General features: G+C 42.3%; 1 protein-coding gene across 1 annotated transcript; it reads left to right on the forward strand.

Moving 5' to 3' along the window:
• The first annotated feature begins 1,613 nt into the window (after positions 1-1,613).
• On the forward strand, positions 1,614-24,277 carry LOC132873232 (coiled-coil domain-containing protein 17-like). Its single transcript, XM_060908590.1, has 12 exons — positions 1,614-1,718; positions 3,768-3,879; positions 4,138-4,279; positions 8,097-8,210; positions 8,346-8,510; positions 8,566-8,684; positions 10,474-10,610; positions 10,733-10,812; positions 10,909-11,112; positions 12,833-13,055; positions 21,269-21,379; positions 23,867-24,277. Exons 1-12 carry the CDS (start codon positions 1,614-1,616, stop codon positions 23,999-24,001), a joined length of 1,647 nt encoding a protein of 548 aa, XP_060764573.1. The 3' UTR covers positions 24,002-24,277.
• The last annotated feature ends 395 nt before the right edge of the window (positions 24,278-24,672 follow it).

A 24,672-nucleotide genomic window follows, 5' to 3' on the forward strand; every position in this document is an offset into this window, starting at 1 on the left:
TCCAAACGCATGCAGGTTAGGTTAATTGGTGGCTCTAAATTGACCGTAGGTGTGAATGTGAGTGTGAATGGTTGTCTGTGTCTATGTGTCAGCCCTGCGATGACCTGGCGACTTGTCCAGGGTGTACCCCGCCTTTCGCCCACAGTCAGCTGGGATAGGCTCCAGCTTGCCCGCGACCCTGTAGAACAGGATAAAGCAGCTACAGATAATGGATGGATGGATATGAGCTGGCGTTGAGTGGTATATCAGATATATTCCAATCAGCTAGCATGATATTGAACAAGTTGAAGACGAGTTCAATATCATGCTTGCTGAATGGAATATATTTGATATACCACGAAAGAAAATCCAGCCAAATTTATTATTATACATACACATTCTCTTTTCCAGTTTTTCAATGTCTATTGGTATATCTTTCTCTTGTAAATATGAAATAGAATGATGAAGTTTTGGAAGCCTTTCGGGCGTTCAAAGCATCTTTCTCTTTCCCGGTAAGCAAAGAAATGCTTCCGCACATGCGCAGCAGAAAACTCTTTTATTGAATATTTGCATTAGCTCCGCCGTGTGGCGTCATGTTGTCTTGACAACCATGCAATATCGTAAACCATATTCAACGCTCACTCTCCATTGGGTAGAGCGACGTAATACATGTCGGATAGCGATATGCTGACAATATTGCATGCTATCAAACCAAATGAATGAAACCCGCTAGAAGGAAATAAAATGTGTTTTTCTTCCATCGAAAAAGTGTCCTGTATGTATAATAATTCCCGATATTTCACTCCGATGATGTCACTCCCAGTGTTTTTCTGCTGACCGGATGCGCATTGTCAAAATGGCGATCCAGTTCAAAATTAAAATTCTTTTGATTAACTTGAGTATTTTTTTTTCCTGGATGTGTCCATATAATATAAAGAACATTGCACTGTGGCGCAAAGATATGAAGTTTATCTTCTCACGTTGAAAAATACATCACTTGTTTGCTTTACTCGCTCGTGATATATACCTTCAGCACTCGAAGATAAACTTCATACATTTGCACAACCGTGTAATGTCCTCTGTGTATATATTTGCTGTACCAGAGTCATTTCGCTGTGTGTATCACTCCTCTTGTTTGTATTCGCCACGTAAAATTCCACCTCCTAGTTCGAAACGGTCACTCCAGTCATGTTAGCAACATCATTAGCAGACATGGCAATCGATAATTTTCAAGAACTTTTTTCAAAGATGAAAACTCATAAGATGAAGTAGAAACAGAAGCAGGGATGGTAAATTTACCAAAGGCACCTTTTACAGGAATGTCATATAAATCAGTGTGAGCTAGCTAGCCAGTTCGCAGTTTACCATTTACTATGGGGAAGTAACCAATTTACCATTTACTATGGGAAGATCTGACAAATGGAGAACTTTGTGCTTTCCAGCTTCTCATTAACAGAACAAGCTGCATTTTTCTGTCTTATTAACTTCGAAAGAGAAAAAAAATCTGTATGAAGATGCAAAATATGGCAACCCTTCTATTGGTTGTCAAGAACAGCTCAGCACACAAAGTGCTTGGAGACTTCCACAACACACTTTCTCTTCTTCTTTTCTTTATTCCCTTTTTCCCCCACATCATGGGGTCGTTAATTTGTGCAAAGTGTAATATGACTTTCAGATCCATGCATTTTCTGGTGCAACATAAAGAGAAGTTTTGTATTGGAGCGATTTCTCAATCAGAGGTACTACTCTGTTGAAACTAGGAACTTTATATCTACTGGAGTGCTCTGTCTGATATTTTAGGCAGGGGCGCAGATAGGATTTTTGAACTGGGGGGGACTGAGCTGTCAGCAAATGATTCCATTTTGTATATATATATATATATATATATATATGTGTGTGTGTGTGTGTGTGTGTGTGTATATATATATATATATATATATATATATATATATATATATATATAGGCCTATATACACACACTACCATTCAAAAGTTTGGGGTCACTTTGAAATGTCCTTATTTGTGAAAGAAAAGCACTGTTCTTTTCAATGAAGATCACTTTAAACTAATCAGAAATCCACTCTATACATTGCTAATGTGGTAAATGACTATTCTAGCTGCAAATGTCTGGTTTTTGGTGCAATATCTCCATAGGTGTATAGAGGCCCATTTCCAGCAACTCTCACTCCAGTGTTCTAATGGTACAATGTGTTTGCTCATTGCCTCAGAAGGCTAATGGATGATTAGAAAACCCTTGTACAATCATGTTAGCACAGCTGAAAACAGTTGAGCTCTTTAGAGAAGCTATAAAACTGACCTTCCTTTGAGCAGATTGAGTTTCTGGAGCATCACATTTGTGGGGTCGATTAAATGCTCAAAATGGCCAGAAAAATGTCTTGACTATATTTTCTATTCATTTTACAACTTATGGAGGTAAATAAAAGTGTGACTTTTCATGGAAAACACAAAATTGTCTGGGTGACCCCAAACTTTTGAACGGTAGTGTGTATACATGTTATTTCACCTCCCTCACTGCCATCACCAGGAACTACCTGCAGGCCAGGACAATGATAACATTTTAACATAGCCTATGGAAATCCAAAGTTTACACATTATCATCACGCACAGAAATTGCAAAACTGCAAAACTAGTTTTAAAATCGCTAAGTTCCAACTGTTAACTGGGCTACGTGTGTGTGTGTGTAAAGTGTAAACCAGTGCATCCTGACTTTCTAACTATGCCTGTGTGTTGCGTGAGCGGCAGTCAGTCAACGACTCTTCGCAAAGTTTCCTTATGAAACAATATGCTCGCTGAAATTATGGCAGGGAACGCCAGATTAAACATTAAAACTGCCTTCTGAGCACTGTATCTACAGGCTACCACCGAAAGAAGGAGGCTACCAGAAAGGCATCTCTACTCCGTACGATTTTACTTTCACTACGACATTACTTTGAACAGACTATCAAAAAATTGCAAGGTGATATGATAAAGTAAGGCACAGTTTACTTACAGTCGTTTTTTTTTTTTTGGAAAAAACGATGCAATCGTTTTCTGCCTTTTGGCACCCTTCATCATGCCATGTTGGGGTCCTGAACTAGGAGGCGCTGTCCCCGATATGCCTGTCAAACTTGTAACCATAGCAACCAAGCTCGAGCTCGCAACCTGTGCAGTCTGCGCAGTTGCAACTATGTATGTACTGCTGTGCACCTCAATAAACCGAATGGTAATTAGTCTTTTGATTTTTCCGTTAGGTTTGCCTTATGCAAAGAAAGACAGCATAGACGTTTTTTCCTCCCTATAAGTGGGGGGGACCGAACGAGGTGAATTTAAATCTGGGTGGGACGAATCCCCCCGTCCCCCCCCTATCTGCGCCCGTGATTTTAGGTATAGTTTCTGTTCAATATTTTGCATTGTCTTCACTTTTTCTGAATGTTGGAAAGACAAAGACGTACACCGACATCTGGTACAACAGGCACAAGATTAGATTTTTTTAACACTTTGGTTCTAGTGTTGCTGTGATGATGATTGGAAAATGTTCATACAGAGTCAGAAGATAAGAGAAAAGACAAGGCGGCATCAGTGGCACCAGAGTTTGCCCAAGAATCAAGATGTTAAGAGCGTGCAGACATCTCAAGATGAGCCTAAACCTCTACCTGACAACAAACCAGTGAGAATTACACATAAACAATCCCACAAATGTTTCACGATGTCTCGTTTTTATTTGTGTTTTCGAATGTTTCAGTGTAATTTCGGTAAATTTAGTCTCAATATGTGTCATATCTAAACAGACAGATCACTCAGACAGAACAGAAGATCATCACACTGAAGACCTGGCTGAAGTTCACAAGTGCAACACGGTGCTATCTGATGGGCACAAACAACTGGACATGCAGAGACAAGGTTTTACAGTTCTCCTTACTGTTAAATGTCTTTTAAATAGGAAGAGAGAGAGGGGAAAAAAAACCCAAACAAATCATACTTTTAGCGCTACGAAAAAACAGTCCTGGCAAAGGGCAAAGAGTGTATTTATTCTGCCTAATAAGCCCTGCTTTTTAAAAGCCCCATAAAAGTAGGTTTATTGGGTGTAGCAGGGAACGTGCCAGTACAGAAAGCTGTTGTTTATTTCAAAGCATCAACATGTTTCTTCACTGATTGCAGAGATTGATTACAAGCTGCAAGAGCTGGCTGTTAAAACTGGGAAAGTGGCTGAACTTGAGAGAATGCTGTTCGAGCTGAAAGAAGACGAGCAGAGAAACACCGCGTTACTGGAGACTCTAATGGATCATCTACAGCAGAAAGGGTTAGTTCGCGCAAATGATCAGGGTTTGAAACTCATCCTGATGTAAAGGAGCAGTTTCGAGCCAGAAGCTGAACTACAATTTTGATATACTGCTTTCTCCTTTCCCTCATCCTGATCCCACACCCTCTTCTGAGTTCCCTTGTAGGGAGCAAAGCGGAACAGAATTACATTACAAAATACATAATAAGGATTAATCTACGGTACCAGTCAAAAGTTTGTACACACCTACTCATTCATAGGTTTTTCTGTACAACCCCGATTCCAAAAAAGTTGGGACAAAGTACAAATTGTAAATAAAAACGGAATGCAATAATTTACAAATCTCAGAAACTGATATTGTATTCACGATAGAACATAGACAACATATCAAATGTCGAAAGTGAGACATTTTGAAATTTCATGCCAAATATTGGCTCATTTGACATTTCATGACACAAACACATCTCAAAAAAGTTGGGACAGGGGCAATAAGAGGCTGGAAAAGTTAAAGGTAGAAAAAAGGAACAGCTGGAGGACCAAATTGCAACTCATTAGGTCAATTGGCAATAGGTCATTAACATGACTGGGTATAAAAAGAGCATCTTGGAGTGGCAGCGGCTCTCAGAAGTAAAGATGGGACGAGGATCACCAATCCCCCTAATTCTGCGCCGACAAATAGTGGAGCGATATCAGAAAGGAGTTCGACAGTGTACAATTGCAAAGAGTTTGAACATATCATCATCTACAGTGCATAATATCATCAAAAGATTCAGAGAATCTGGAAGAATCTCTGTGCGTAAGGGTCAAGGCCGGAAAACCATACTGGGTGCCCGTGATCTTCGGGCCCTTAGACGGCACTGCATCACATACAGGCATGCTTCTGTATTGGAAATCACAAAATGGGCTCAGGAATATTTCCAGAGAACATTATCTGTGAACACAATTCACCGTGCCATCTGCCGTTGCCAGCTAAAACTCTATAGTTCAAAGAAGAAACCGTATCTAAACATGATCCAGAAGCGCAGACGTCTTCTCTGGGCCAAGGTTCATTTAAAATGGACTGTGGCAAAGTGAAAAACTGTTCTGTGGTCAGACGAATCAAAATTTGAAGTTCTTTATGGAAATCAGGGACGCCGTGTCATTCGGACTAAAGAGGAGAAGGACGACCCAAGTTGTTATCAGCGCTCAGTTCAGAAGCCTGCATCTCTGATGGTATGGGGTTGCATTAGTGTGTGTGACATGGGCAGCTTACACATCTGGAAAGACACCATCAATGCTGAAAGGTATATCCAGGTTCTAGAGCAACATATGCTCCCATCCAGACAACGTCTCTTTCAGGGAAGACCTTGCATTTTCCAACATGACAATGCCAAACCACATACTGCATCAATTACAGCATCATGGCTGTGTAGAAGAAGGGTCCGGGTACTTAACTGGCCAGCCTGCAGTCCAGATCTTTCACCCATAGAAAACATTTGGTGCATCATAAAACGGAAGATACGACAAAAAAGACCTAAGACAGTTGAGCAACTAGAATCCTACATTAGACAAGAATGGGTTAACATTCCTATCCCTAAACTTGAGCAACTTGTCTCCTCAGTCCCCAGACGTTTACAGACTGTTGTAAAGAGAAAAGGGGATGTCTCACAGTGGGAAACATGGCCTTGTCCCAACTTTTTTGAGATGTGTTGTTGTCATGAAATTCAAAATCACCTAATTTTTCTCTTTAAATGATACATTTTCTCAGTTTAAACATTTGATATGTCATCTACGGTATGTTCTATTCTGAATAAAATATGGAATTGTGAAACTTCCACATCATTGTATTTTTTTTTATTTACAATTTGTACTTTGTCCCAACTTTTTTGGAATCGGGGTTGTATTTAAGACCCTATTGTTTTCCTCTTCCTGATGTAAAACACTATTGTTTTCCTTAGTCTTGGGTATGACTTTAAACTGCAACCGGTGGTGAGTCTCAGGCCCAAGAGGACTTGAGTATTAGGGAAAGTGGAGTTACCACTTAATCACCATTGCTCCCAGTTCCGCTCTGACCCGGTGTGGTAGCACCTGCCTGGGTTCCAGCTATGGCTTAAATAGTACATCACCAATAAGGCGCTGGCAGCAGGGCGCTTTTCGGTGCAACGTGGCAGATGAACCCAACAGGGTCATTGGCACACCACCTGATGGCATGCGGAAGAGCCACTCAAATGGCCAATGGATGGCATCACTCTGCAAGTCAGTTGTCATTGCAGGGAAACTTCCATACCCGTCAGGTCTGTGGCACTTTTGTGCACCACTTAGCATCAGGTCTGGAGGTCCAGAGAGGCAACATGATGGGGGCACGACATCGTTTGTCTTACCTTGCTGTGCAAGGCACTTCACATTAGGAAATCGCAGTCCGTCTGCGTTTCTGTGCATCATAATGAAGTAGTCATCATCGCTAGCAATGGACAGCCGACGACGACTTGTTTTCCGAAGGATTCTTCTTCTCTTTCTTCAAGACTTGGCCATTTTTGAGGTGGTTCCCATGGACGAAAACTCATGAAATTTGGTACACACATTAGTCCTGGTCACTACTACTCAGGGATAGAGGCTTGGCCCCAGGTGTGTCCAAGGGACTCCATAGAGCCCGCACATGTCATTGAGACTTTTACCTGGTATGTAGTTTCACCTATCTGTGTCAAATTTGATAGGTGTGTGGGGTGCCCCAAGATGACCAAATTGTAATGTACATTGTATTAGCTATACTCAACAGGAAATGAGTTATTTTTGGTTTTGTACATTTTGACACGTTACATTTTGGCATTCTCCTCCTTGGCAGTTTGTTCGATTCATGTCAGATTTGGTATACCGGAGGTGCTCGGGTCCTTCGTCGCTGCTTGTGGCTATATTTTGACTATTTTCTACATGGTAGAACAACACTGAAGACAGCAAAACTATGAAGTAACATCTGGAACATATATGGAATTATGTGGTAAACAAAAAAATGTTTAAAAAAAGTATCCAGCATTGGATACTTGATACTTGATGACTCTTTGCACACTATTGGCATTATCTTAACCAGCTTCATGAGGTAGTCACCTGGAATGCTTTTCAGTTAACAGGTGCCTTATCAAAAGTTACTTAATGGACTAGTTTCTTGCCTTCTTAATGCATTTGAGATCAAACAGTAAATAGTCGCATCTCATCTCTCTCATTATCTCTAGCCACTTTATCCTGTCCTACAGGGTCGCAGGCAAGCTGGAGCCTATCCCAGCTGACTATGGGCGAAAGGCGGGGTACACCCTGGACAAGTCGCCAGGTCATCACAGGGCTGACACATAGACACAGACAACCATTCACACTCACATTCACACCTACGGTCAATTTAGAGTCACCAGTTAACCTAACCTGCATGTCTTTGGACTGTGGGGGAAACCGGAGCACCCGGAGGAAACCCACGCGGACACGGGGAGAACATGCAAACTCCGCACAGAAAGGCCCTCGTCGCCACGGGGCGCTAACCACTACACCACCGTGCCGCCCACAGTAAATAATAAAAATACAGTAAATAGCCCTATTCCATCCACAACTGTAGTAATCCATATTATGTCAAGAACCGCTCAACTAAGGAAAGAGAAACGACATCCATCATTACTTTAAGACATGAAGTGACTTTTAATAAAAAAAAAAAAACATTGAATAAGAAGGTGTGTCCAAACCTTTGACTGGTCCTGTATAAATCCTTCAGGGTGGAATTTTCCTTTAAGTATTTCCAGTACAATTATACGGCAGTTTTTTTCTAGATTGCGTCAATAAAACAGTGACATCAATAACAAACCTGTATACTATCTCATAGGCAGGACATACATCAGAGCAATGACTCAAACCAACATGTGGCTAATACTGAGGAGAGAGTAATAGAAAAATACATACCTGTTTACAGCTGTGGAGTGCTTTCTACAGAAATCAGGTAATTGAAGATTTCTCATAAAGTCATGTTTCAGTGACACTAATGTGATTCACATTATTGCGGAACTGAGTCATGAAGCAAACTGGAACTTTATCTATCGTATCCATCCATGTAATGTGATAATCCATTCCACAGTACTCTTCACCTCTCCTATCTCCAGAGGGGAGGAAAGGATCCTCAAATCCTGGCTCAGCTGCAGCATTTGTTAGATGCAGCCATCAAATTAGAAACACAGGCTGAGAAAACGCCTGTACCCAAAACCAATCGTGAGAGCAAATACTCCTACATACTTATAATATTGTTATTATGCTGCCATGTCACTTAAAAGGTGTTTGTGCTGTTATGCAGGTCAAAGGGACAATAGGAAACATTTGAGCAGAGAACTTATGTCCATAGAGCTAGAAAACAGGCGCTTGGAAGAGGAAATCATGAAACTGGAGTTAAGAAAGAGAACATCCAGAACAACTCCAAACTGTAATATCCGACTTAGAAGCAAGCAATATGACAAAAAATATCATATCATGAGAATTGAAGATGTTTCGACAATACACGACCCTGATTCCATAAATTTGGGACACTGTGTGAAATGTAACTCTAAAACAGGATGTGAAGATTTTCAAATCTTAGAAACCCTATATTTCATTGAAAATAGTACAGAGACAACATATCAAATGTTGAAACTGAGAAATTTTATTGTTTTTTGAAAAATATATGATCATTTTGAATTTGATGTCAGCAACACGTTTCAGAAAAGTTGGGACAGGGGCAACAAAAGACTGAAAAAGTTGTGTAATGCTAAAAAAAAACTAATTTAGTTAGTTGGCGACAGGTCAGCAACATGATTGGGTATAAAAAGAGCATCCCAGAGAGGCGGAGTCTCTCAGAAGTAAAGATGGGGAGGGGCTCACCGCTCTGTGAAAGACTGCATGGGCAAACAGTGCAACAATTTAAGAATAACGTTCCTCAATGTAAAACTGCAAAGAATTTGGGGATCATATCATCTCTGGTACATAATATCATTAAAAGATTCAGAGAATCTGGAGAAATCTCTGTATGCAAGAGACAAGGCTGAAAACTGACATTGGGTGCCTGTGATCTTCAGGCCTTCAGGAGACACTGCATTAAAAGCAGACATGTGTCTGTCGTGGAAATCACTTGGGCTCAGGAACACTTCAGAAAACCATCATCTGTGAAAACACTTCATTACTGCATCCACAAATGCAAGTTAAAACCAGATATAAACAATATCCAGAAACACAGCCGCGTTCTCTGGGCCCGAGCTCTTTTACGATGGACTGAGGCGAAGTGGAAAATTATCCCAAAGTCTGACAAATCAAAAGTAGAAATTCTTTTTAGAAATCATGGACACCACGTCCTCCAGGCTGAAGAGGAGTGGGACCATCCGGACTGTTATCAGTGCACAGTTCAAAAGCCAGCATCTGTGATGGTATGAGGGTGCATTAGTGCACATGATATGGGTAGCTTGTACATCTGGGAAGGCATCATTAATGCTGAATATGCTGCCAGCCAGACAAAATCTTTTTCAGGGAAGGCCTTCCTTCTTTCAGCAAGACAATGCCAAACCACTTTCTGCACATATTAAACTGCATGACTCAGTCGTAAAAGAGTCCTGGTGCTAAACTGACCTGCCTGCAGTCCAAACCTGTCTCCCATTTAAAACATTTGGCGCATTATGAAGCACAAAGTGCGACAAAGGAGACCCTGAACTGTGACCAACTGAAACTGTATATCAGGCAAGAATGGAACAACATTTCTCTTTCAAAACTACAGCAATCAGGCTCCTCAGTTCCCAAACGTTTATAGAGTTTTGTGAAAAGTAGAGGTGATGCAGCACAGTGGTAAACATGCCCTTGTCCCAATTTTTTTGAAATGTGTTGCTGACATCAAATTCAACATGAGCATATATTTTCCATAAAACAATAACATTTCTCAGTTTCAACATTTATGTTGTCTTTGTACTATTTTCAATGAAATATAGGGTTTCCAAGATTTGCAAATCGTCGTATTCTTTCTTTTTTTTTTACATTTTATGTATCCCACATTTATGGACTTGGGTTGTATATCATGATATTTAGATCTGCAAACAATCTGTAAAAAATGTAGTTAAGTGATTGTACTTGTTATATAATTCAGTACTGATATTATATCATCATATTGCCCAGCCCTAATCTAATTCCTTAAAATGATGTTCAGAAATTCAGAAGATACAGCAAATATTTCAAGTTTCAACTCTTTTGTTTAGGTCAACCTGCTGAGCAGGAGATGAGAGCTGCGAAGATGGACATTGACCTATTAAAACATGAGCTTGAGATTAATCGTCTGAGAAAGCAAATTATGAGCAGGAAAACGACACCATCCATAGTGACCTTTCCCCCTCTGGTAAAAGTCTCTTATAATAAATAAATACACATGATTTATGTATGTATTGCATGCAGTGTTACTCTTATTACTGTCACATTTTCTGGTCATGTGATTTTCAAAGTTTCTCTCTATCTCCACAGGAGGAACCCGGATCACCACCTTTAACCAAATACCTCATAAAAGAATCAGATGGCTTGTATCCCAGTCCCTATGATGAAATGTTAGTTGATTGTCAATCAAACATTAGCATATCTTCGTACTGGAGCATTGAAAGGAATGTATTTCAAGTTTGTTTTCTTCCGTGTTTTTGTTGCAGGGCAGGTTTTGTGGTGTTTTATGATTTCCTCTTGGGTTTGTGCCCATCGTACAGAGTTTGTCAGTTGATGGTGGGGATATACAGCGGGGACGTATGTCTGGGAACCCCCTCCATATTACCCCCAGTTTACTGTGATCCTGTCAGCTCTCATGAACACAGTGTAGGACAAAAGGCAATCCTCGCTAGCAAGCAAGCAGTGCCCGGGTGAGTACATGGCTCATTTCTTGTATGTGGTGACTTGGATTTAAAAACTTAAAGTGCAAATCCTGGACCAAATTCGTTTTTTTTTTTTATATGAAATAATGTCCCTTTACACACTCATCCAGAAGGGTAATTTTGCACAAGGCCATCTGTCTACAGCAGAAAGAAAATAAAATAACAAAACGTGTCTGGAAAAATCCCAAGGGAGTCTGGAGCCAGATTCGTGACGTCACCTGCGGAAGCGCCAGCAGGCTGCGAGAGCTTGCACGGTTTCAGTGCACAGCCTGTGTAGACCAAGTTTAGCAGCTAGCGATTTTGCATTGAAATATGGAATTGTCACCTGAGTGCAATGTGGGAAACTATGAGTACTAATCCCATCATGATTGGTGTTGCTACACCCTCCTACGATACATCTGTTAACCATTTAATAATTACGTGATAACGTTGAAGAAATTTGCAGAAAACCACCAGGTCGTTTTCTCATAAACAAACCAGCGCTGATGTAGGATTCAGAGGGAGGCGTCCCGCATGCGACGTCACGAAAATCAATGTTTCCTGGGAAATCCAAATGCCAAGTTTTTTCAGAGGCGGACCAATTCGCCTCAAATGGCTTGATTTCAACTGAATTTTTTTCGTATTGCACAAGGTAAAAAAATTGCACAAAATGCAAAATGTGACAGATATTTGACCAAAGTTTAATATAAAATAGGAGAATTACATTGATCTTGGAATGTACCCAATTACATTGATCACGGAATGTACCCGTGATATGCACTTTAATGCAGGGATGTCAAAGAGCTAGTCTGTGTTATTCCACTAGGGGCAAAATAGAGCAGTAAACTCATCTCATCTCATTATCTCAAGCTGCTTTATCCTGTTCTACAGGGTCGCAGGCAAGCTGGAGCCTATCCCAGCTGACTACGGGCGAAAGGCGGGGTACACCCTAGACAAGTCGCCAGGTCATCACAGGGCTGACACATAGACACAGACAACCATTCACACTCACATTCGCACCTACGGTCAATTTAGAGTCACCAGTTAACCTAACCTGCATGTCTTTGGACTGTAGGGGAAACCGGAGCACCCGGAGGAAACCCACGCGGACACGGGGAGAACATGCAAACTCCACACAGAAAGGCCCTCGTGGGCCACAGGGCTCGAACCCGGACCTTCTTGCTGTGAGGCGACAGCGCTAACCACTACACCACCGTGCCACCCCAGCAGTAAACTCAAGGATATCAACTTTGCTACTGATAAAATGTGCTAGTGTTAGCTAATTCTTCATTAGCAAGCTAACATTTTGAAATATAAACCCAATTAAGTTCATTACAACATTTCTCTTTCAAAACTACAACTGGTCTCCTCAGTTCCCAAACATCAACAGAGTGTTGTTAAAAGTAAAGGTGATGCAACACATCAAATTCAAAATGAGCGTATATTTTTCAAAAAACTATAAAATTTCTCAGTTTCAACATTTGATATGTTGTCTTTGCACTATTTTCAATGAAATATCGCGCTTCCATGATTTGCAAATGATCACATTCTGTTTTTATTTCCAGTTTACACAGCGGCCCGACTTTTTGGAATTGGGGTCGTAACATGAGAAAACAACACTCACAAAGAATGACCCACATATCAAATGTAGTGTGTGACAAGTGTCTTGACATTCAAGTCAAACTGCATGATAACCTGAAAACATGTTAGCTTGTCTTTCCTTGGCCAGGGTCCAGCCTGCTTCATCCATCTCTCTAGTGATGCACGTGCAGGCATCAGGAGGTTACGATATCTACGGACATAAAGTGACACACTTAGCACCACGAGGCTGGCTGAAGCTCCATATCTTTGACCATCACAATCATGTGATTAGTGGGAGATGGAAAGTACCCGTTCGTCTGCTTCCAGCCAAACCCTCAATGACAATGGCAGAAATCAATGCTGTTCCACAGGTTTATTGAGCCACAAATACTCTGTGTGCTAATTATTTAGTTAATAATCCTAAATATATATCATGCACTGATGGTACAATCACCTTGTATATCATTCTTGGCAAATGGGCCATGAACTGTTCGAAGAGTCACATACGCTACGTTCACACTGCAAGGCTTAATGCTCAATTCCGATTTTTTTGTGAAATCCGATTTTTTTGTGAGGTCGTTCACATTAACAAATATATGCGACTTGTATGTGATCCTCAGTATGAATGAAAAGCGACCTAAAAGTGTTCCGCATGCGCATTGCAGGATACGACGACGTCACACGCAGTGAGCATGGCCAGTGTTTACGGAAGTAAAACCGCCCGGTTGCGGTATGACCCATCCAATCTAGCTTGAATAGCTGTGTCCCCCCAAATGGAAATCAGCTCCCTAACCTCTGCGTCCTTCCATTGAGAAGATTCAGAACCTTCACAGCCCGAAGCGTCCCTCGCATTGATGTCATGCGCAGGGGCGCAGATACGTTTTTTGAACTGGGGGGGACAAAAAACTGGGGGGGACAAAGCTGCCAGCAAACCAACCCCAACCCCGATATGCCTGTCAAACTTGTTGTGGGTTACCATAGCAACCAAGCTCGAGCTCGCAACCTGTGCAGTCTGCGCAGCTCAACCAACTGAATATCAGTCTTTGTTTTATGTGAGTTGTTGCAACTATGTATACACTGCTGTACACCTCAATAAACCGAATGGTAATTAGTCTTTTGATTTTTCCGTGAGGTTTGCCTTATGCAAAGAAAGACAGCATAGACGTTTTTTCCTCCCTATAAGTGGGGGGGGACCGAACGAGGTGAATTTAAATCTGGGTGGGACGAGTCCCACCCTCTATCTGCGCCCGTGATTATGCGCCATGTTGTTGTAACTTTTTTTGAGAGACCCGTCGCCTACTTCAGCGCAGAATAGTGACGTTTGTGGCTTGTTGATGACGTGTAAGTCGGATGAATGCGACCTGGCAGTTCAGACTGAAGTCGCATATGAAAAGAGCGGATAGGAATCGGAATTAGGACCACATATCCAAACGGCCTGGGTCGGATTTGAAAAAATTGGATCTGTGTCGTTCATATTGTCAATAAAAGATCGGATACAGGTCACATATGGGCGAAAAGATCGGATTTGAGTCACTTCAGCCTGCAGTGTGAACGTAGCCTATTTCAACCAAATCTAAAGAGATGGGCAATTATCATTAAATATTAATGTTTCCTCGTATTTAAAAAAGGCCAGTGCCTTGCAAAAGTATTCATCCCCCTTGGTGTTTGTCCTGTTTTGTTGCATTGCAAGCTGGAATTAAAATGGATTTTTGGAGAGTTAGCACCATTTGATTTACACAACATGCGTAGGCAACTTTAAAGGTGCACGTTGTTTTTTTATTGTGACACAAACGATAATGAAGATGAAAAAAACAGACATCTGGGGTGTGCATAAGTATTCACCCCCTTTCGTATGAAACCCCTAAATAAGAGCTGGTCCAACCAATTCACTTCATAAGTCACATAATTAATTGATTAAGAGCCACCTGTGTGCAATCAAAGTGTCACATGATCTGTCACATGATGTCTGTATGACTTGACCTGTTCTGGAAGGACCCTGACTCTGCAACATGACTAAGCAAGCAACATGAAAACCAAGGAGCCTCCAAACAGGTCAGAGACAAAATTGCGGAGAAGTATAGATCAGGGTTGGGTTGTAAAAAATATCCCAAACTTTAAATATCCCAGGGAGCACCATTAAATCTATTATAGCAAAATGGAAAGAATATGCCACCACTACAAACCTGACAAGAGAAGGCCGTCCACCAAAACTCACAGACCGGGCAAGGAGGGCATTAATCAGAGATGCAACAAAGACACCAAAGATAACACTGAAGGAGCTGCAAAGATCCACAGTGGAGATGGGAGTATCTGTCCATAGGACCACTTTAAGCCGTACACTCCACAGAGTGGGGCTTTATGGAAGAGTGGCCAGAAAACAGTCATTGCTTAAAGAAATCACGTTTGGAGTTTGCCCAACAGCATGTGGCAGACTCCCCAAACACATGGAAGAAGATTTTCTGGTCAAACGAGACAAAAATTTAACTTTTTGGCCATCATGGGAAATGTCATGTGTGGCGCAAGCCCAATACCCTGAGAACACTATTCCTACAATTAAGCATGGTGGTGGCAGCATCATGCTGTGGGGATATTTTTCATCTGCAGGGACAGGAAAGCTGGTCAGGACTGAAGGAAAGATAATAATTAATAATAATAATAATAATTCGCTGCCACTCGTAAACGAGTATGGTGGCTTAATGTTTATATTACGGGATTGTTCAATTGTTTCATTTTGCGTCTATGACGCCTCATTGGTTCTTCAGCGAGTCTATTCTGTTCGAAATGGTTCATGCCTTTCCTTATAACTTTCTTCCAAATATGGCGATCAGATGGGAGGTTAGTCCATTCAGATGGATTAATTTTGGACTTAACAAGCGAATATTTTAGTAGGTCTTTATGTCTTTTCTTCGGAGCACCAACACGACGAGTACCCTGGGCAAGTTGACAGAAATAAAGTTGTTTAGGCAGGCAGTAGCTTGGCATTCTGCAAACGTGTCCAACCCATCTAAGTCTGTGATAAAGCATGGTAGACTCCAGACTAGTTGTAGAAGCTTTCTTGAGTACGTCTGCATTCGTGACCTTGTCTTGCCACTTGATGTTGAGGATTCTTCTTAAACAGCGTTGATGGTAAGTTTCTAGTTGTTTCATCTGCTTACGGTAGATGACCCAAGTCTCATAGCCATATATTAGAGTAGGAATTATGATGGTGTTATATACTGACAGCTTTGTACTGATTTTGATATCTTTGTGACAGAAGATTCTTTTACCCAGTTTTTGATAGGCAGCTGCAGCGGCGCTTATACGATTCTGGATTTCTGCGTCAAGTGAGACGTTATCAGAGATGGTGCTTCCAAGATATTTAAAGTTGCTAACTGTCTTAAGCTGCACACCGTCGATCTTGATGGAGGGTTTGGGGTCAAGCGGTGATGGGTAACCCTGCTTGTGCTGAAATAAGACTTCGGTTTTAGTGGTGTTTAGAGTGAGGCCAAGTCTACTGTATACAAGAGCGAATGCATCCACAGTTCTTTGCATATCAGCTTCGGAGCAGGCACAAAGAGCTGAGTCATCAGCGTATTGGAGCTCAATTATCACTGTTGAGGATACTTTTGTTCTTACTTGAAAGCACCTGAGGTTGAAGAAATCGCCATCAAAGCGGTAGTGAATAGACACTCCATCAGTAAGTGAGGGGCCAGCAATCTGTAGAACAGCAGCCATAAACAGGGAAAAAAAGAGTAGGAGCAATAACACAGCCTTGTTTGACACCAGTGTTAACTGGGAAAGGCTTGCTTTCAGCACCTTCGTACAAGACTGATGCAGTCATCTCATCATGTAGAAGTCAGATTAGGTTAACAAGTTTTTCTGGATAGCCATATTTTAGTAATATTTGCCATAGGGTAGGGCGGTGAATGGAATCGAAGGCTTTAGTAAGATCAACAAAAGTAATTGTGGCAGTGGGGCGTGGCCAAGCGTCGGTCTGTGACCGGAGGGCGGAGTCAGGGAAGGTAAGTGGCAGAATCACTACACCTGAGGTTGATTAATGTGTTTGTGTGTCTTCCCCAGTGACCGCGCCCTATTTAAGGAAGAGATCGAGAGCAGAAAGGGTTCGCTCCCCAACCAGACGACTGGAGTGTGTGTGTGTATAAGTATAGTTAAGGCTGAAAAGCTGTAATAAACGGGTTTTGTGAACTCAGTTCTGGCCTGCCGTCCTTCTTTGCTCCACCCACCCATCCGAATTGCTACAGTAATGTAGAGTGGAGATTGTTGCTCACAGCATTTCTTTTGTAATTGGCGTAAGGCAAAGATCATATCAATACAACCACAAGAGGGTCTGAAACCACATTGACTTTCTGGGAGAACTTCTTCAACTAGAGGTGTTGGATGATTTAACAAGATCCTGGCGAAGAGCTTTCCCATGATTGAAAGCAGAGAGATACCACGGTAGTTGTCACAACATGATTTGTCACCCTTCTTAAAAAGAGTGATAATGAGAGAGTCCCTGAGTTCTGAGGGGAGTTGTTCATTGTTCCATATACACAGCAGGAGCTTATGGATTCTCTCAGTAAGTCTAGGTCCACCCAGCTTGATGACTTCTGGGGGAATGCCATCAGGGCCTGGAGCCTTTCCATTTTTCAATAGTTCTAGTGCTTTAACTATTGCGCTACGAGTCGGAGGAACAGCTAAGTCCTCTCTGACAGGAAACTGTTTGAGTTTATCAATTGTACTTTGATCTATCTGAGGATCACAATTTAGTATGCCGTTGAAGTGCTCTCTCCGACATCTAATTGAGTCGGGATCTTTTACAAGTTCATTGGATGAGGTCCTGAGAGGGGTAGGTCCACGAGAACTAGGGCCATAGACCCTCTTAATTGCCTCAAAGAAAGCACGTGACTTGTTGGAATCTGCAAGTTCTTGAAGTTCAACTGCTTTTGTGTGCCACCATTGGTTCTTCAGTTCTCTAGTGCGCCTCTGCAGGAGTGATTTTGCCTTGGTTAGAGCCTGTCTGCGGGAACGAGTTTTGGGATGATGTTGCCAGTTGATGAAAGCAGTACGATGTTGGTTGATAAGGCTGCTCAGCTCATCATCATTGTCATCAAACCAATCTTGATGTTTTTTCTTTTTAGGACCAATTACCTCTGCGCAGGCGTCGAGAATACAGGTTTTTTAGGTCGTTCTAGGATGTCTCGGGGTCTGTCTCCACATTTAGTGAAAAGAGTTTGCTGTTTAGTGATTGTACATAGTGTTCTCTAGTTTGAAGTTGGCTGAGAATATCTAAATTGTATTTAAGCCTGGGCTTCTGCCGGTAGCGTTTCCGGAGCCTTAATCTCAGGGAGGTCTTGACTATACGGTGATCAGTGAAGCAGGAATCACTGCCAGTGACAGCACGAGTATCCATCACGAATCATCTGTCCCTCTGTCTTGTAATAACATAGTCAATAATATGCCAATGACGAGAACGTGGGTGTTGCCATGCACCCTTGTACCAATTTTTCATTCGAAACAAAGAATTTGTGATGACCAGATTATGCTTTGTGCATTTTGTGAGTAATAGTAAATCATTAGACTTCATTTTTCCCATTCCATTTGAGCCTAACGGCTGCCATAGATGTTTATCACGACCAACACGGGCGTTGAAGTCTCCAAGTAGGACTAAAAAATCGTTAGCTGGTGCATTAGTAAGAAGATTATCCAGGGAGTCGTAAAAGGATTCTTTCTTATCGTCATCTGCATCAAGCGTAGGGGCATATGCATTAATGACGGTGAGATAACGATTGTGAGAGAGTTCGAGCCTCGTGATCATAAGACGCTCATTGATACCAAGAGGTCGTTCTTTCAGGTTCTTAAGCAGTTTGGTACGTATTGCAAAACCAACACCATGAAGGCGGGGTCCATCTTTTGGGTGGCCTTTCCAAAAGAAAGTGTAACCTGCCTTTATTTCACTTAGTTGACCCTCTTCTGGGAGTCTTGTCTCACTCAGTGCGGCTATGTCAATGTCAAGGCGGCTAAGCTCGTTTGCAATAAAAGCAGTGCGGCGTTCAGGGCAATTTTTGTCACAATCCATCATAGTCCTTACATTCCAGGATGCAAGCTTGAGAGTAGTTTCAATGTGTTTTGATCTTCGGGTAGAAGGGCCTGGACTTCGTATACAAGTCGCCAATCCCAGGTGGGGTGGCACGTCAGTTGCCTCATACGCAGTAGTAGTATCCGGACTTCGCCAACTTCTTGCTGGTGCCGGTGCCAGCGCATCGGTTAAAGCCCCGAATGCGGTAACATTGTCTGAAATCCCTAAGTTATAATACATTAAGCAGCGTGTGCGTGTAATTATGAACCGGGTGCACAGACCGGAACAAACTTCGCATTCAATCTATCTAAGATCCAGGGCAAGACATAGTCGAGATGCTGGGAAAGAAGGAGTGCTGCAGCCTTGAAGCGCCTCTGCGCTAAAAAGGCTTACGGGTTCCATCTACCTGGGTTTAAAAATTAGAGTTTTCCGTCTCCTAGACCGACTGCCGAAAACTAGGCTAACGAGCTCAGTCTGCCCACCCAGATATACCGCTGGGCATTCGGTTGCACCACACAACAGACTTAGTTCAAAACAGGGAGTACCACGAGAAGGTGCTGTTGTGGACACAGTTGTATAGGAGAGGCCATACGTAGGAACTAATGCTTGCGAAGCAAACAATGAACCACAGCGTGCACTACATCTGGAAAGGAGAGGCAGTAAAACGCTTCACTTTCCTTGAACTTCCCGAAGGAAGGAAGGAAAGATAGATGGCACTAAATACAGGGCAATTCTGGAGGAAAACCTGTTTGAGTCGGCCAGAGGTTTGAGACGGGGACGAAGGTTCACGTTCCAGCAGGACAATGACCCTAAACGTACTGCTAAAGCTACACTGGAGTGGTTTAAAGGGAAACATTTAAATGTCTTGGAATGGCCTAGTCAAGGCTCAACCTCAATCCAGTTGAGAATCTGTGGCATAACTTGAAGATTGCTGTACACCAACACAGCCCATCTAACTTGAAGGAGTGGGAGCAGTTTTGCCTTGAGAAATGGGCAAAAATCCCAGTGGCTAGATGTGCTAAGCTAATAGAGACATACCCCAAGAGACTTGCAGCTGTAATTGCAGCAAAAAGGTGGCTCTACAGTATAAAGTATTGACTTTGGAGGGGTGAATGCCAATGCACACTCCAGATTTCTGTTTTTTCATCTTAATTATTCTTTGTGTCACAATAAAAAAAAACAATGTGCACCTTTAAAGTGGTAGGCATGTTGTGTAAATCAAATGGTGCTAACCGTCCAAAAATCCATTTTAATTCCGGCTTGCAATGCAACAAAACAGGACAAACACCAAGGGGGATGAATACTTTTGCAAGGCACTGTATGTCTACTTGGATGCAAAACATATATGTGTGTCTGATCACAAAAACTCGTGTAGTTATGAATTTGGGCGATGTAGTTTTATGTACTATGTAGTATATTTAAAATGCTTATTGATCAAATTTAACAAATACCTTTCTAGTATAAGTTCGGCTTTTATTATGAATGAGTTTATGAGTAATGAATGACACAAATGCAAAAGATTTGGTGGATAGAAACGGGGATAGTATTCTTGCTCGAATCCTTTTATTATGTTCACTTTTTATATTTCTTAGACACATTTCAAGTGTAACATACAGTACTGTGCAAAAGTCTTAGACACGTAAAGAAATGCTGTAGACAAAAAATGGCTTTAAAAATAATGAAATGAAATGTTTCAACATTTAAAAAAAATACCACAAACAGCAGTAAGTCATAATAAATGAAACAAAGAAAATATATTTTGTGAGACGACCCTTTGCTTTAAAAAAAAAAAAATTAAATAGTAGTCTCAGGTACAGTGAGTGCAGTTTTAGAAGGAAATGAGTTGTAGGTTTTACTGAGCATCTTACAGAACCAGCCACAGTTCTTCTGGACACTTTGACTGTCACACTCGCTTCTTCATTTTGCACCAAAACCTGGTAGCCTTCATTATGTTTTCTTTTTTAACCTGAAAAGTGGTCTCGAATGTAAAATTCTCATCTCATCTCATTATCTCTAGCCGCTTTATCCTGTCCTACAGGGTCGCAGGCAAGCTGGAGCCTATCCCAGCTGACTACGGCCGAAAGGCGGGGTACACCCTGGACAAGTCGCCAGGTCATCACAGGGCTGACACATAGACACAGACAACCATTCACACTCACATTCACACCTACGGTCAATTTAGAGTCACCAGTTAACCTAACCTGCATGTCTTTGGACTGTGGGGGAAACCGGAGCACCCGGAGGAAACCCACGCGGACAACACGCAAACTCTGCACAGAAAGGCCCTCGCCGGCCACGGGGCTCGAACCCAGACCTTCTTGCTGTGAGGCGACAGCGCTAACCACTACACCACCATGCCACCTGACTCGATAATGTAGAAGTCATAAAATAGAAATCTATAACAACGTTCGTATGAAAAAAAAAAGAGGGCGCCTAAGACTTTTGCACAGTACCGATTTTTTTTTTTAATTTTTAGCATTGGTTGAAAAAGACCCTTTCTCATGATTGTACTTATTTTCACCATAGTTGGACAATGCAGAACTATACCTGAGAATTGTTAACACAAGAGATGCTGAGATTCAGAGCTCTGTTCCAATCAGCATCACCAATGCTGGGATCTACCAGTACCCCCCTGTGGTATGTGTCTTACACCTCAGTGATGTATTTTCGAGTTTGTGGAAAATGCTTACAGTATTTCTGTAGTTTGGGAAAGTTGTTTGGCTCTGTGGCACCAAAGTACATTTCATAGTCATTCCACGAAATCGAGTCGTACATGAGCATAAGCCATCTCGTCTCGTCTCGTCTCGTCTTCTTCCACTTTATCCGGGACCGGGTCCCGGAGGCAGCAGTCTAAGCAGGGAAGCCCAAACTTCCCTTTCCCCAGACACCTCGGCCAGCTCCTCGGGAAGAAAACCGAGGCGTTCCCAGGCCAGCCGAGAGACATAGTCCCTCCAGCGTGTCCTGGGTCTTCCCCGGGGCCTCCTCCCAGGGGGACATGTCTGGAACACCTCCCCAGGGAGGCGTCCAGGAGGCATCCGAAAAAGATGCCCGAGTCACCTCAGCTGATTCCTCTTGATGCACAAGCCATGTACGACAAGATTGAGTGGAAGAACTGTTTTATTCTATCCACATTCACATTCATTTTGAGAAACAGGGGATTTTTATGTTTATTTTTTGCAAATTCGATCAATAAAAACTTGATACAAAACGTCCGACAAAATAATTTCCGCTTAGAATGTAAAGAAACCCGCAAAATGACAGGAGCAATTTGTGGAAAATGCGATGGTAATAATCTCATCTCGTTATCTCTAGCCGCTTTATCCTGTTCTACAGGGTCGCAAGCAAGCTGGAGCCTATCCCAGCTGACTACGGGCGAAAGGCGGGGTACACCCTGGACAAGTCGCCAGGTCATCGCAGGGCTGATACATAGACACAGACAACCATTCACACTCACATTCACACCTACGGTCAATTTAGAGTCACCAGTTAACCTAACCTGCATGTCTTTGGACTGTGGGGGAAACCGGAGCACCCGGAGGAAACCCACGCGGACACGGGGAGAACATGCAAACTCTGCACAGAAAGGCCCTCGCCAGCCACGGGGCTCGAACCCGGACCTTCTTGCTGTGAGGCGACAGCGCTAACCACTACACCACTGTGCCGCCCGACTCGATAATGTAGAAGTCATAAAATAGAAATCTATAACAATGTTCGTATGGAAAAAAAAGAGGGCGCCTAAGACTTTTGCACAGTACCGAATTTTTTTTTTAATTTTTAGCATTGGTTGAAAAAGACCCTTTCTCATGATTGTACTTATTTTCACCATAGTTGGACAATGCAGAACTATACCTGAGAATTGTTAACACAAGAGATGCTGAGATTCAGAACTCTGTTCCAATCAGCATCACCAATGCTGGGATCTACCAGTACCCCCCTGTGGTATGTGTCTTACACCTCAGTGATGTATTTTCGAGTTTGTGGAAAATGCTTACAGTATTTCTGTAGTTTGGGAAAGTTGTTTGGCTCTGTGGCACCAAAGTACATTTCATAGTCATTCCACGAAATCGAGTCGTACATGAGCATAAGCCATCTCGTCTCGTCTCGTCTCGTCTTCTTCCACTTTATCCGGGACCGGGTCGCGGAGGCAGCACTCTAAGCAGGGAAGCCCAAACTTCCCTTTCCCCAGACACCTCGGCCAGCTCCTCAGGAAGAGCACCGAGGCGTTCCCAGGCCAGCCGAGAGACATAGTCCCTCCAGCGTGTCCTGGGTCTTCCCCGGGGCCTCCTCCCGGGGGGACATGTCTGGAACACCTCCCCAGGGAGGCGTCCAGGAGGCATCCGAAAAAGATGCCCGAGTCACCTCAGCTGATTCCTCTTGATGCACAAGCCATGTACGACAAGATTGAGTGGAAGAACTGTTTTATTCTATCCACATTCACATTCATTTTGAGAAACAGGGGATTTTTATGTTTATTTTTTGCAAATTCGATCAATAAAAACTTGATACAAAACGTCCGACAAAATAATTTCCGCTTAGAATGTAAAGAAACCCGCAAAATGACAGGAGCAATTTGTGGAAAATGCGATGATAATAATCTCATCTCGTTATCTCTAGCCGCTTTATCCTGTTCTACAGGGTCGCAGGCAAGCTGGAGCCTATCCCAGCTGACTACGGGCGAAAGGCGGGGTACACCCTGGACAAGTCGCCAGGTCATCACAGGGCTGACACATAGACACAGACAACCATTCACACTCACATTCACACCTACGCTCAATTTAGAGTCACCAGTTAACCTAACCTGCATGTCTTTGGACTGTGGGGGAAACCGGACCACCCGGAGGAAACCCACGCGGACACGGGGAGAACATGCAAACTCCGCACAGAAAGGCCCTCGTCGGCCACGGGGCTCGAACCCGGACCTTCTTGCTGTGAGGCGACAGCGTTAACCACTACACCACCGTGCCACCCACAATTATCATAAATGACAGTTATTATTGGTAAAGACAGAGCAAATCCACACAACAGATTCTATGTTGCTCTAAAGCTTCATACAGTACCAAACTGAACCAATGGTTTGCTCGAGATTTATAGATTACCTCTAATTATGTGCTTCCTCCTTTTTAGCAAACTCCAAGATACCCTTCGGTCATGCAGGAGTCTCGACAGGAGTCTCATGAAGCCGTCCGATCTCCAGCTGTTCAGAAGGCTCAAGTCCATGCATCAGCCTTCAGTCAGCACCCTGTGGACGCTGCTTCTTAACCTGAAGTGACTTAAAATGAACTTTTGTCGGCTGAAAAACAGAAAGAGCCATTTGACTATTCACCATTCTCATAAAAGTGCCACGCTGTGTGTCTCATTGATTTAAAAATAAATCATAAAACAAAGCTAATGTTCTGAAATATTATTGTTATGGTATCAAATCGTGAAAATCAAGTTAGTGTTACTCTGCTATTATCTTCACCAGAATATCTCTTCAAGCAATCAAAATATCGTATAGCTCTGTCTCTCAACTAACCAACAGTACCAGTCAGAAGTTTGGACACACCTTTTAATTCAATGTTTTTTCTTTATTTTTTTTTAAATTAAAAGTCATTTCATGTCTTAAAGCAATGATGGATGTCGTTTCTCTTTACTTAGTTGAGCGGGTCTTGACGTAATACAGATTACTCCAGTTGTCGAATCGGGTTGTTTACTGTCTATTTATTATTTAATATTTACTGTTGGATCTCAAATGCATTAACAAGGCAAGAAATTGCACTAATTACCTTTTGACGAGGCGCAGCTGTTAATTGAAAAGCGTTCTAGGTGACTCCCTCATGAAGCTGGTTAAGATAATGCCAATGGTGTGCAAAGCGTCATAAACACTGGCTACTTTGGAGAATCTAAAATATGAAACATGTTTAATTCTTTAACACTTTTTTGTTTACCAC

The sequence above is a fragment of the Neoarius graeffei genome, chromosome 25, assembly GCF_027579695.1.
Source record: "Neoarius graeffei isolate fNeoGra1 chromosome 25, fNeoGra1.pri, whole genome shotgun sequence".
Lineage (NCBI taxonomy): Eukaryota > Metazoa > Chordata > Actinopteri > Siluriformes > Ariidae > Neoarius > Neoarius graeffei.

Excerpts from the sequence above, each read along its gene's own strand:
- LOC132873232 (XM_060908590.1), top strand. The coding sequence starts at position 1,614 with ATGGGGTCGTTAATTTGTGCAAAGTGTAATATGACTTTCAGATCCATG. Across the intron at positions 1,719-3,767 it reads GAGCGATTTCTCAATCAGAG|ACAGATCACTCAGACAGAAC; the intron begins GTACTACTCTGT and ends ATATCTAAACAG. Across the intron at positions 8,511-8,565 it reads TCCTACATACTTATAATATT|GGACAATAGGAAACATTTGA; the intron begins GTTATTATGCTG and ends TGCAGGTCAAAG.